Source organism: Nilaparvata lugens, chromosome 6 (assembly GCF_014356525.2).
Source record: "Nilaparvata lugens isolate BPH chromosome 6, ASM1435652v1, whole genome shotgun sequence".
Taxonomy (NCBI): domain Eukaryota; kingdom Metazoa; phylum Arthropoda; class Insecta; order Hemiptera; family Delphacidae; genus Nilaparvata; species Nilaparvata lugens.
The window spans coordinates 5,286,811-5,299,251 of record NC_052509.1 but is presented as its reverse complement, the minus strand read 5'-3'; the positions used below and the strand labels follow the sequence as shown (position 1 = coordinate 5,299,251).

Below are 12,441 nucleotides of genomic sequence, written 5' to 3'. Positions count from 1 at the left end.
AGGGAAGCAGAGAGAGAAGAGTGGAGAGAGGAAGAATAGATACAGGGAAGAAGAGGAGAATGGAAGAATGGAACTGGTGAGAGAAAGTGAGGAGGATGGGGAACCAGTGAGGAGGAGTGAGAAGAATATTGCAGAGAGGGAGAATGAAAAGAGGAGAGAGTAGGAGTTAGAAGGAGAGTGGAGAAAGGAAGGATGAGAAGAATGAAAAGAGAGGAGTTTGAAGAAGATTGTAGAAAGAGAAAGAAAACCAGATAAGCAGGGAGGAAATGATTGATTGATTATTTTATTTGTGTAGATTACAATATATACTGGCCTATACAATTATATAAAATAGCTTACAATACAGCAAAATCATAGATGAATTTACATAATATAGACTAAGAAAATAATTATTCAACTGTATATGATACGAAAAAAGCAATTTGTAATAACTAAAGATGATATTGTTATGCATCTACATAAATTGGCGGAGCTTTGGACATATCAATGTCCATTCTTCGGAAAGAATATTAAAAATATCCTCCCCACTAACTCTCTACCAAAGATGTGAGGAGTATGGAAAAGAAACTGATACTAACTTGAAGTGAAAAGCATAGAGATGGACGAAAGAATGAGAAAGAGAACCATGAAATAGAGGGAGCAAGTGAAAAGAATATAGAAAAGATTACAAACTAATTTGAGAATGTGAAAATAGCAAAAATTGGAAGAGGAAGAACAATAAAGAATCGGCGAGATGAATGAAAGGAAAACAACCTTGAAAAGAGAATGAAAAGCTGGAAAGGCATAAACATGAAAGAGTATGGAAACTACCTACAAAAGTCATAAGAAATAAGTAGACAAGAAGAAAGTAGAATGAGAACGAGCGTAGAGAAAGAAAGACAAGTAATAGAACCCTAGTTGAAGAAGAGAAGGAAGAAAGTTGTGATTAAGTAGAGAAGGCTGAGAAATGAGAGAACTGAAAATTATTAATAAGGAGGAGTACCTAGATCAATATTGTATTAGATCTATGGCACTAAAATATTAATAAGCGGCAAATAATAGTGACCATGGTGAAAGAATGAATAAAATTATGAGAAATAAGAGAAGAACACAAGACAAGATAACATCGAGAATAAGAGGAAGAAGAAGAAGAAGAAGACGAAGAAGATAATAAAGAAGGAGAAGAAAAAGTGGTCAATATCAATGATTAGGAGGGAGGTGTCTACCTGTTTTATCAGATCAATTCCAATTAAAAATTAATAAACGTTATTTCAGTAATTGATGGGTAAACGAGAAGAGGTGGAACACGAAGAAGAAGAAAATATTAAGAAGTACATTTATTCAAATGTTAATTAATATATAATTATTATTTAACGAAAATCCTTAATAAATGCTGCAAATCACCCCGAAGACTTCTAATACCTGCTTGTACCTGGTTGGCCACTATGGCTTCGTATAAAATGAGCGCTGCTATCCAGAGATTGTCAGTTTGGTGTAGGGGTAAGCATTCCTACTAGCAATTGGGAGGTACCGGGTTCGATTCCCGGGCTGGCAAACTAATTTTTGGATAGTAGTTCTCATCGAATTTCCATCTAGCTGTTAACCCTGATGTCAATGTCTGCAGTAGCAGAAGTCTTCGGGGTGATTTGCAGCATTTATTTAGGATTTTCGTTGAATAATAATTATATATTAAGAAGTAGACATATTAGACGAATAAGGAGAAGGAGTAAAAGAAGAAAATGATGAAGAGGATGTGGAAAATAAGAAACTGGAAACGAATGGTGAAAATGATGAGCATCAATAAATTATGCTGGTGACCAGGAAAATACTATGAAAAATACCCTTTCTCTTGTACATTGCTATTTCAATAGATAAACGATCATCTCCATTTATTTCAAATGAAAATACCGTCTTCTGCACAATACAACATCTGAGTGTTTTCAAGATTACTGACATTCTTTGTACTGTATGTGACAGACCGGAAGCTATCCTAGTCGGGAAAGAAAGATATTCGCATAGCTGCCAACTCGAGAGAGAAGAAGAAGAAGAAGAAGAAGAAGAGAAGAAGAAGAAGAAGAAGAAGAAGAAGAAGAAGAAGAGAAGAAGAAGAAGAAGAAGAAGAAGAAGAAGAAAAAGAAGAAGAAGAAAAAGAAGAAGAAGAAGAAGAAGAAGATTATGATGAAAAAGATGAAGACGATGACGAAGAAGAAGAAGATTATGATGAAAAAGAAAAAGATGAAGACGATGACGAAGAAGAAGAAGAAGAAGAAAATTAGGAAGACGACGACGACGACGAAGAAGAAGAAGAAGAAGAAGAAGAAGAAGAAGAAGAAGAAGGAGGAGGAGGGGGAAAAGAAGGAGAGGGAAGATGAGGATGAGAAGAAGGAGGAGAAAGCTTTGTTTTATTTTGTCATTCATTGAGAGTGGAAAGTAAGCGAGAATCTATCTGTTTCCTATCCGCCTTTGAGAATTTTCGACGACTATTTTCCGGCTGCTTTTGTTGTGGAAATTCAGGAAAACTCCCATTGTTCTCAATTGCACTCATTTGTTGGATGAGTAGTTCAGAACGTTTTCTCAATTGCTTTCTACTTTGAGTGCAGCTAATTGTTACTATTTATTTGTATTTGGATGCTTCTGTTCTGTATTTTATTGTTACGTGTTTGTTGACCGAGCGAAGTGAGGTCTAAGATTCAAGTCGACGGTTTGGCATTTCTCTTAATGTTTAAATGTTTATATATTGCGCATTTACGGCGAAACGCGGTAATAGATTATGATATTTGTTCCTTTTTAAATTGCGCGTCGACGTATATACAAGGTTTTTGGAAATTTTGCATTTCAAGGATAATATAAAAGGAAAAAGGAGCCTCCTTCATACGTCAATATTAGAGTGAAAATCAGACTATAAATTGCATGCCATGACGCATGCAATTCAATATCTCAATGTAACGTGGTAAAAAATTAGCAGCTGTGTAGACTATAAATTGCATGCCTCATTGAATGCAATTTTTATGCACTATTAAATAGGATGCAAAGAACTTATAACAGCTCGTCTGGGCGCCTAGATGTCTTCTGGTTTTCTCGCGCTAAATTCCGGAAAGCGTTATATGATAATTAAATCTTGTGTAAGCATGATCTGAACAAATAAATAGTTAGTGTATCAGTGTGGATGTGCTTATGGTTTGGGACGTCGTTATAAATGCGCGAGATCTACTGTTCACAGAACTACTAGTTTTAGTAAAAATGAATTGCAGTTTGATTTCCTTGTGATAACAATCCTTTTTGGAAGTATACTAGTTTGAGGGGATTGTTTGTAGGACAAGAAAAGCATACATTGTCTTTCTCAACAAGCTGAAATCGAGACTTTCAAAACAACAGCTGTTTCCTCGTAAATAAAACATGATCTCAGATCATCTCAGCTCGACTCATTCCCTTCTCTCAATCACTTTCAGAAGATTTCATGATCCCTTTTCTATGTTTTCTGTTTTTCCGTATCCAATTCCACGAATAAGATACTCCTGAATCCGTATCTCATTCAAAGAATTACTTTGAGATCAGAGCAATAGCGTTATTTCATGCTTAGTTGAAACTGATTACATAATATCATTTCACTTCGTGTATTTTAATGATTTCATGTTTTCTCTTGTGCTACTTTATTGGTTTTTCTGTCTACTGAATTTTCCAACCACAGAGGAATCCTATTATATTAAGCGAGCAATTTCTGTATATATTTTTATATTTATCTGGTTATTTTCATATCTTGTTATTTCTTTATGTCCAACGGATCTCGAAAACGGCTCTAACGATTTTCACGAACATAGTAGGTTTATAATATTAAAATTCGATTTGCACTAGGTCTCACTCCTAAAGGACATGAAAAGGTTAATAATATTATTCATCCTTGAAAAAACAGATGATAATTGCGTCGTCTGTCGATAACAGAAGATGCGTGCGTGCCTGAGTGGGAGAGAGACAGAATTATGTTCAGCTGTTCAACTATTTGCAATCTATCAGATTATTTCACGAGAAATAATATTAATCTAGAAATTTTAATCGACTTGATCAAAATAATCTGATTTGTTGACATGACATGATAATATCATTCTAAATAATTATAGTATAACATAATTTTCAAAGTTAATCATTATTTTACAGTTTTAAGTGATTTTGTTATTCAATTTGGTTTGTAAACAATCTAAATTAGAACTTTTCTGTTTTCAAGTGTTTCAACTGAAAATTGGACCTGAATTCAAGTGTATGGAAAATAATCTACTTTTTGAACTATTTATAGTGTATAAATCAAAATTCGGGGAAGAAACAGCTTTGGGCTGTGCCCGTTAGTCCTTCCCCAATCATTTTAAAGAATTCTGTTCTGTTTATCAATAAATGAGTGAAACTCGGTGCCCTAATATTGTTGATATAATACACCCCGTTATAGTAATATATTCTGCCGTCAAAACGTTCATACAGCTTTCAACTTTGAATGTAATACACCTCGATTTAGTACAGACCTCGTAGTAGTTCATTTTTTACTTTCCTTGCCCTATTACCATAGGTAAGGGAAGTATTGCTTTCCGAAAAAAATTAAGGTACCCCAATTTCTAAATTTCTATACGTTTCAAGGTCCCCTGAGTCCAAAAAAGTGGTTTTTGGGTATTGGTCTGTATGTGTGTGTGTATGAGTGTATGTGCGTCTGTGTACACGATATCTCATCTCCCAATTAACGGAATGACTTGAAATTTGGAACTTGAGGTCCTTACACTATAAGGATCCGACACGAACAATTTCGATCAAATTCAATTCAAGATGGCGGCTAAAATGGCGAAAATGTTTTAAAAAACAGGGTTTTTCGCGATTTTCTCGAAAACGGCTCCAACGATTTTAATCAAATTCATACTTGAAAAAGTCATTGATAAGCTCTATTGACTGCCACAAGTACCATATCTGTAAAAATTTCAGGAGCACCGCCCCATCTATGCAAAGTTTGATTTTAGATTCTCAATTATCAGGCTTCAGATACAATTTAAACAAAAACATTTTAGTGGAAAAGATTCAGCATGAATATTGATGTTCAGTAACATTTTCACCTAAAATTGAAAATAAGCTCGAAATGCGAGAAATCAAGATTATTTAATTGCAAACTGTTGGCAACTGTTGATTCTATTAAATCATTCACTATGTATAGATAGCAGACTCCGTGTGTCTGGAGCGCTATTGTCCTGTCACCAGATGTCTCAGATCTTAGAATAGTAGATTTTATATGCGCGGGAACACTAGCGTCAGTTGATCAATAATTTTTATAACGGCAAGGAAAGTTGTGTGAGTGCGCCACACCAGATTTTTGAGTTATTTATGAGATGTAGTCTATCTGTTCCACTGTATGCCTACTCTATGATTATGATATCGATAATGATTTTTTGTACTTCTTCATTCAAATATTCTTCAGCTAATTTTATTTCAACGACGTTTCGTAAATATGAAGAATTACTCCATCTAGGGAACTTATTCATACTCAATTTTCTCATGACACGTTATCTCATTCCAGTCTCCTATAGGCTTCGTTCATTAATTTCGCATTGCTATTTGCTAATCATCTACATTACCATCGATATTAACGGTATCAACCTGCTTGGTCAAAATGAATTTTATTTATTTTCTAGCTCTTCTTCCTCGTTGTCTTATTCGTCTCATTCATACTTTTTTCCATTCTCCTCTACGTTTTCATTTTTTCTGTCCTCTTCCTTATCCGCATGCTCCATGCATGTCTCCATACTTCAAAGTTTTCGAATTCATCAGCGAAATTCGGCTTTCTGTCATACTTTATATTTTCCTCTTTATCTTACTTCCTCATCTTCCTGTTTTTCTTCTTCTACTTCCTCCTATTATTCCTTCCCCCACTCCTCCTCCTTCTCCTTCTCCTCCTTCTTCTGCTTCTTATCCTCATCCTTTTTTCTCTCCTCCTCCACCACCTCCTCCTCCTCCTCCTCCATCTCCTCCAACTTCTTCTTTTTTCTTTTTCTTCTTCTTTTTTTTCCTTCTACTTTTTCTTCTTCTTCTCCTCCTTCTCCCCCTCTTCACCATCCTCATCCTCCTTTTCCTTTTTCTTCTTCTTCTTGCTTCTTCTTCTTGCTTCTTCTTCTACTTCTTCTCCTTCTCCTCATCTTCCTACTCCTTCTCCACCTCCTCCTCCTTCCTATTCTTCTTCTCCACCTCCTTCTTCTTCTTCACCACCCCCTCCTTACCCTTCATCTCCCCAGCATCAGTAGCACGACCCCTGTCTTAGACGTCGGGGATTCGCAAGTTTGTTTGTTCCCTCGGGTGCTATAACATAACCATGCCAGCACAGCAGCAAGGCTTATCCCTGCGTGAGAATATTTGGCCAAGCCGGCATCTTATTGATTGAAATCTATGGAAGGCAAGCATTGCCTTAGGCCGCCTATCCAACTCGGTTATCTTAGTAACTCGCTTATTATCTTAGCGATAGGGATTAGTGAAGTTTCAAGTTGTGGAATCTGGGATCTGTAACAACGATGTAGGATTTGTGGATGGGATTACTAGTGGTAGCAAATGCCTCAAGCGTGATTATGATTGATATATAAAGGTGCGTACAGACAATACCTACTACTACATCAGGCCCCACAACTAATTAATGACGTCATAGCATGTAGATTGATTCTTCCTAGAATCATAGTAGTTTATACTAGCTCATCATTGTATGCTCTCCAACTTTTGTTGCTATATCGGTTTTTATCGGGTGAAATAATATTTAAACTACAAATTAAATAGAAATTTTATTAAAATAAAAACACTTTATTCGACTAATGCTATAATTTCCTCATACTTTCAGCTTAATAGACATATTTGATTCAGTGATAGAGATATTGATGAATTCATCTCAACCAAATAACAGCCTAATAACAACCAAATAATATACCTAATAACATCCTGTATCAGAATCAAAGGAGAGATAATGCAAAGGTAAACCAAATCAGAGGTAACTAATTTTCAGAAAAGAGGCTCCTAAAGACCTGGATGACAATAAATCTGTGGTTACAAAAAAACCTATTATTAGAATGTTTTCTAGTTAGGTAAAACCTTTCCATCTTATGATGTTATGGACAGTTCTAAAACTTTCATTTACTTTTCAATTCATTAGTTTAACAGTTCTTTCGCACTTTATTTACACTGATTTTCTACACTCCAATTACACTGTTATTTTACACACTATTTACACTGTTCTTTCACACTTTATTTACACTGCTCTTTCACACTCTTATCACACTGTTATTCCACACATTATTTACACTGTTCTTTCACACTTTATTTACACTGCTCTTTCACACTCTTATCACACTGTTATTCCACACATTATTTACACTGTTCTTTCACACTTTATTTACACTGCTCTTTCACACTCTTATCACACTGTTATTCCACACACTATTTACACTGTTCTTTCACACTTTATTTACACTGATCTTCTACACTCCAATTACACTGTTATTTTACACACTATTTACACTGTTCTTTCACACTTTATTTACACTGATCTTCTACACTCCAATTACACTGTTATTTTACACACTATTTACACTGTTCTTTCACACTTTATTTACACTGCTCTTTCACAATAGCCAGCTAAATACGTGAGTACTGGAACATTGTCTTCAATATTTGCAAAGTCCTCTTCTTCAAAGACAAGGTCTTCAAAACTTTTTGGAATTGATCCACTCACTGATTGATCTAAAGGATCATTTGTACTATTCAATACCTCTTCACTCAATTCAACTTGAATATTGCCAAATTTGCTGGATTTCAATGTTAGTGGAAGTAGATTTTGCAGTCGAATTTTTGATTCCACCTCAAATACCTGACGTAATGAGATCAGGTATTGTGATCCTGCCATTGTTCTATACTTTCCAAATCGTGCTTCTAGTGCATCTGTTTGAATTTTTCCAGGAAGAATATAATTGAAATTAAGCTCATTGATGCAATAATTTGTCAATTCTAGAAGAGCGTGAGTGGTGTGACTTAATGCTTCATGTGTCTCTTTTGTCAATTTGTTTTTTTGAAGATTTTTTGCTTCCAAACGTCAAGCCAATCTAGAAACTTTTCCAGAAACTTGAAGTTTTCTTGATGAGGAGCAAGAGGCATTTGTAAGTTATCTGCGAAACGTATGTCTTTGAACATAGTTTTAACATTCACAATTCTCCACCACTTCGAAATGAACTTGATGAAGTCTGCTGTTGAATCACAGTGCTCAATTGAATGTAATCTTCCAATGGCCAACAACCCTTCAACCACATGCTCATTGAAAACATTAAGAACAAATTTTACACACTGCCTTTCAAAGTTCGTGGGTGAAAGTGTCTTCATTGACAATGTGTGTGCAAATTTTATGACATTTGCTGATTTGTTCTCAATATCATAAACTTTTTTCAAACAACCAAATGAAGCACTAACTAAATTTACTGTGTCCTCATTACTTTCTATTTCTGGATATTTGATTGTTTGTTCAGTATCCTTTTGATTGATCCAGTTGTTTCTTATGCATTTCAAAATATGCACAGTGTCAAATAAATAGAAAAGTGGCTTCCTATTGTCACTAGGATGTGGATACACAATACTCAAATTAGGAGGATTACTGAATAATGACATAGCTTTGCGATTGATTGCATTGTTGTCACTTATTACACATATTACATTGAAACCTATTTCTTGTAGGCCAACAGTAACTTTTTTTATGTGATAAAATAATGTTTCTGATTTGATAGTTCTCACTGGTAGAATAAAAATCACTTCTCTGAAAGAAGAACATAGGCTCTGAATCATAAAGACATGTGCTGAACTTGCCATGTCTTGACTATAGTAAGCATGGCCCAAAATTCCTCCTCCAGTGTAGTCAAGATACGGCTTGATATGAATTTCATCAATCATTAATGAAACAGTCAGATCATTCTTATTCAATAGATTGAATTTGCGCTTTGCAAAACTGAGAAAGTTTTTATCCGTTAGCTCTATACTTGGATTTGAATTGTGAACCAAGCATAGATTGTGAAGTGTATTCGGATGAGGTAATGTGATTATGCCCGAACTTCTCAAGTATCTGTAAGCATGAAATGAAATGCTATGGAAAATACTGCATAAAACGGTGAACTCTGTTGAGTAACGGTTGGAAAACTTATTTGTATCTAAAAGATTTAATTGTTCCTTAATAAACTTCAATTTTTCCGAGTTGGAGGCAAATTCCAATTCCTCAATTTGGCTCAGACACCCATCAATTGTGCTGAATAAATCACTTTTATTTGGCCTCCCATTAGAGCTTTGAATGAATTTGGTAAATGAATGCAATGTTTCAATCAAATCGTTGATGTCATTTACATCACGCGGATAGTTTACATTGTTCATTGCTTTTAATTCGACTTGCCCCACAAATAACGAAAACTATAAATTTGAATTCACCATAGCTGAAAGTACAATGTTAGGCACAGGCACAGCTTTAACAATCAAGAAGAGAACACTGTCTGGTTTTTTTACGACACTCCATTCACTTGGTACTTCAACTCTCACTGAATCCACTAAATTTGATAATTCAATAAAACTTTTAAATTTGAATTCATCATCGTATTTCTTCTTTGATTGCAAACTTTTCTGAATTGCTTGATTCAACTGATAGTTTTCTTGACGCTCTCTTCTCTCTTCAGCACTTTCTCTTGAAGAATATTTAGTTGACCAATGTTTTGGGCAATTGGGAAAGAATCTGGGAATTGCACCTTCTTTCAACTTGACTCTATTGAGTTTGGCTTCCAGATTTTCTCCATGCTCGTTGTATGCTCTTACTACTTTGATGATATCCCTATCATCAAAGTGCTTTTCACATACCTGAAACAAAGGTGCAACTTTATTAAACCTGTCAAGAAAAGGTCCTCCATTTCTCTCCTCTCATCCCTGCTCTCCACTGATCAACAAATTTATGAATTAGGATGAAAAATTTCTCAACACATCTAGCTTACTTTAATATTCTTACAAAAATAGATATTTTAACTGATAAACATTTTTCAAATAATAACTGAATAAACATAATTAGTTGAGAAACTAAGTAATTCTGCATAAAATGCAGACATATTGAAGATTTTCGGAAAAAAAATTTCCAAAAAAATAAAAACACGCTTGTCTGTTATGATAAACTTATGATGAATTTTGATTTTTTCAAAGTAGCTATGCTTATTAATGAATGTCTGTTTTGCAGCCTTTGCAGGAAAACTTGAGGCAATTAAAATTAAAATATGATAACTTACCTTTGAAGATTTTGTAGGATTAAAGTTCTTCCTTCTTATCGCTTGTATCCATTTTCTTTTCAAAGTTTCATCTTTCGGAAAAGAAAATACAGAAACTTTTGAAGTCTTCTGATAATTCCCGCGACAGTTGGGTACACAACAACAGAATCCCATGATTTAAAACTCCATTCACCATTACTTTCCACAGACAAATATTAGATTTATGATAAACAAACTATATTTATTGAAATAATAGACCGTGAAAATAGAATTCGTAATACAAATTTCGATGGTTACCGTATCAGATGTAATAACAAGTATCAGCGCTCTTATTTCGCTTGCCTACCGCCAGTAGATCAGTGATCTACATGTAATGACGTCATAGTTCATTGGAGCTCCAGTTGTAGGGCCTGATGTAGTAGTAGGTATTGGTACAGATATATGCGCCGCGAACATGATCAATTCACTTTTAATCAGCTGATGCCGAGCTTTTTATATCTATATCTTGTACCGTTTCTGTAAAAATACAGATATAGTCAGCTGATTAAAAGTGAATTGCTCATGTTCGCGGTGCGTATATCTGTACGCACCTTAAGACTTGTGTTAACCTCTTGTTAGGTTGTAGATTTCTACCACAATATTTCCTTCAAAGGAGGTGACTATACGTTATTAACAAGAATTGTAGCCAATATATATAACATAATTACCATTTAAAAATAGATTTATTTCAGGAAATATATATTTTTCCACATAGACTATTGGTCCGAGTGGAATTTTAGTCAGACTCCCAAAATTATTACAAGCATAAATTACTACAAACATACCACAAATAACAGTCAAGAAACAGTCAAGAAACGCCTGCACTTCATCAGAATTTCTCTTAAACAGTTGGTTTCTATTGCAATTTCGATGGGTTTGGCCAGATGTTCAATGGGAAAGACGAATAGTTTTATTTCTGTCCGCGTGCCAAAACCAACTGGAAGAGACTGAAAATACGAATTGACCATAGAAATAGATCGGTGGTTCAAAACCGATGCTGATGAACGGAATAAAGAAGAAGAAGAAGAAGAAGAAGAAGAAGAAAGAAAGAAGATGAAGAAGAAGAAGAAGAAGAAGAAGAAGAAGAAGAAGAAGAAGAGGAAGGAGGATAGAAGCAACATATGAAACCTTGAGCACACTGATCTTCGAGTCTGAAAATAGAAGCCCGTTTTGCAACATCAAAGTGTTTGAAATGGAATCAGTGTCATGGCAGATGAGCGGTGAAGAATTTCAGATTGAATTTGAAATTCCGACTGAAATGAAAACTGAAGTTTCTCAGTAGTCGCAGCCTTAGGCTAGCCTACGTTTTTCATTAGCTTTCAGAATTCTGAAAATATAAACGTGATTCCATTTGATTCGAGTTCGTTTTCTATTCACAAGTTTGTAACGAAAGACTTTGCAAGCTACAGAAATACAGTCAAAGACCTTTCAAATATTTCGCTTTAGTTCTTCAGTGAGACGGAATAAAATACATGTAAATCATTTTTATATAATTGTAAAATAAAATAGAAGTATTTTTCATCGATTGCTTAAATATTATTCTTCAATTGTCAATAAATCAGTAGTTACAGTATGATTATTGGATAAAACCCTATTTTTCTCAAAAAAAAAACATAATTGCTTTCAAGGAACTATATTGAGGTTCACATTATAATGGCAGTGGGGAAAGATAAGAAAACAGCGTTGCCGATTATCTACCTTGCCACTGTCTTCTATAAGAGATAGCTAATACCAGTAGATCTTATGTAATATTAACTGTTCATTCTTGATAAAAATAATCAATTATTATTATTATATCATTAATCGATCAATTATTAATTATTCGTCAAGAAAAAATATTTTCCGATGATTAAATAATAAATTTTCATAATTGTGACTGTTATTATTTATAATTATATAATTATTTTCATAATTTCTACATTGTTATAGAAACGATCTGGCAACGTTGTAGAGCTAGAAAAGAATAAATGTTGAATTAGTACCTACTTATTTTTATTCATATTCTTAATATTTCCTATTGGTTTATTTCTTATTTTTAATCATTTTCAATTTTTCATTAACTTCTTTTCTTGATAATTATGAAGAACTTTGTGATGTTAAATCGGGAACAGTTTTGGGCTATAATGCCTGTTGCTTCCATACCTGTCTG

The 12,441-nt window shown here is 34.3% G+C and overlaps 2 protein-coding genes across 3 annotated transcripts in view; one reads left to right on the top strand and one right to left on the bottom strand.

Moving 5' to 3' along the window:
- Positions 1-12,441, top strand: part of LOC111046381 (UDP-N-acetylglucosamine--peptide N-acetylglucosaminyltransferase 110 kDa subunit) — a gene marked incomplete in the record, with an annotated part of 151,924 nt that overhangs the window by 69,272 nt on the left and 70,211 nt on the right.
- LOC120351775 (THAP domain-containing protein 2-like) lies at positions 7,616-10,679 on the bottom strand. Of its 2 annotated transcripts, none has more exons than XM_039429986.1 (2): positions 10,275-10,679; positions 7,616-9,858 (listed from the first exon to the last, which is right to left on the bottom strand). In XM_039429986.1, the coding sequence occupies exon 2, from the start codon at positions 9,382-9,384 to the stop codon at positions 8,032-8,034; it is 1,353 nt and encodes a 450-aa protein (XP_039285920.1). In that variant the 5' UTR covers positions 9,385-9,858; positions 10,275-10,679; the 3' UTR covers positions 7,616-8,031. Both variants share the same exon structure in this region, with proteins under 2 accessions (XP_039285920.1, XP_039285921.1).

Excerpts from the sequence above, each read along its gene's own strand:
- LOC120351775 (XM_039429986.1), bottom strand. The coding sequence starts at position 9,384 with ATGAACAATGTAAACTATCCGCGTGATGTAAATGACATCAACGATTTG.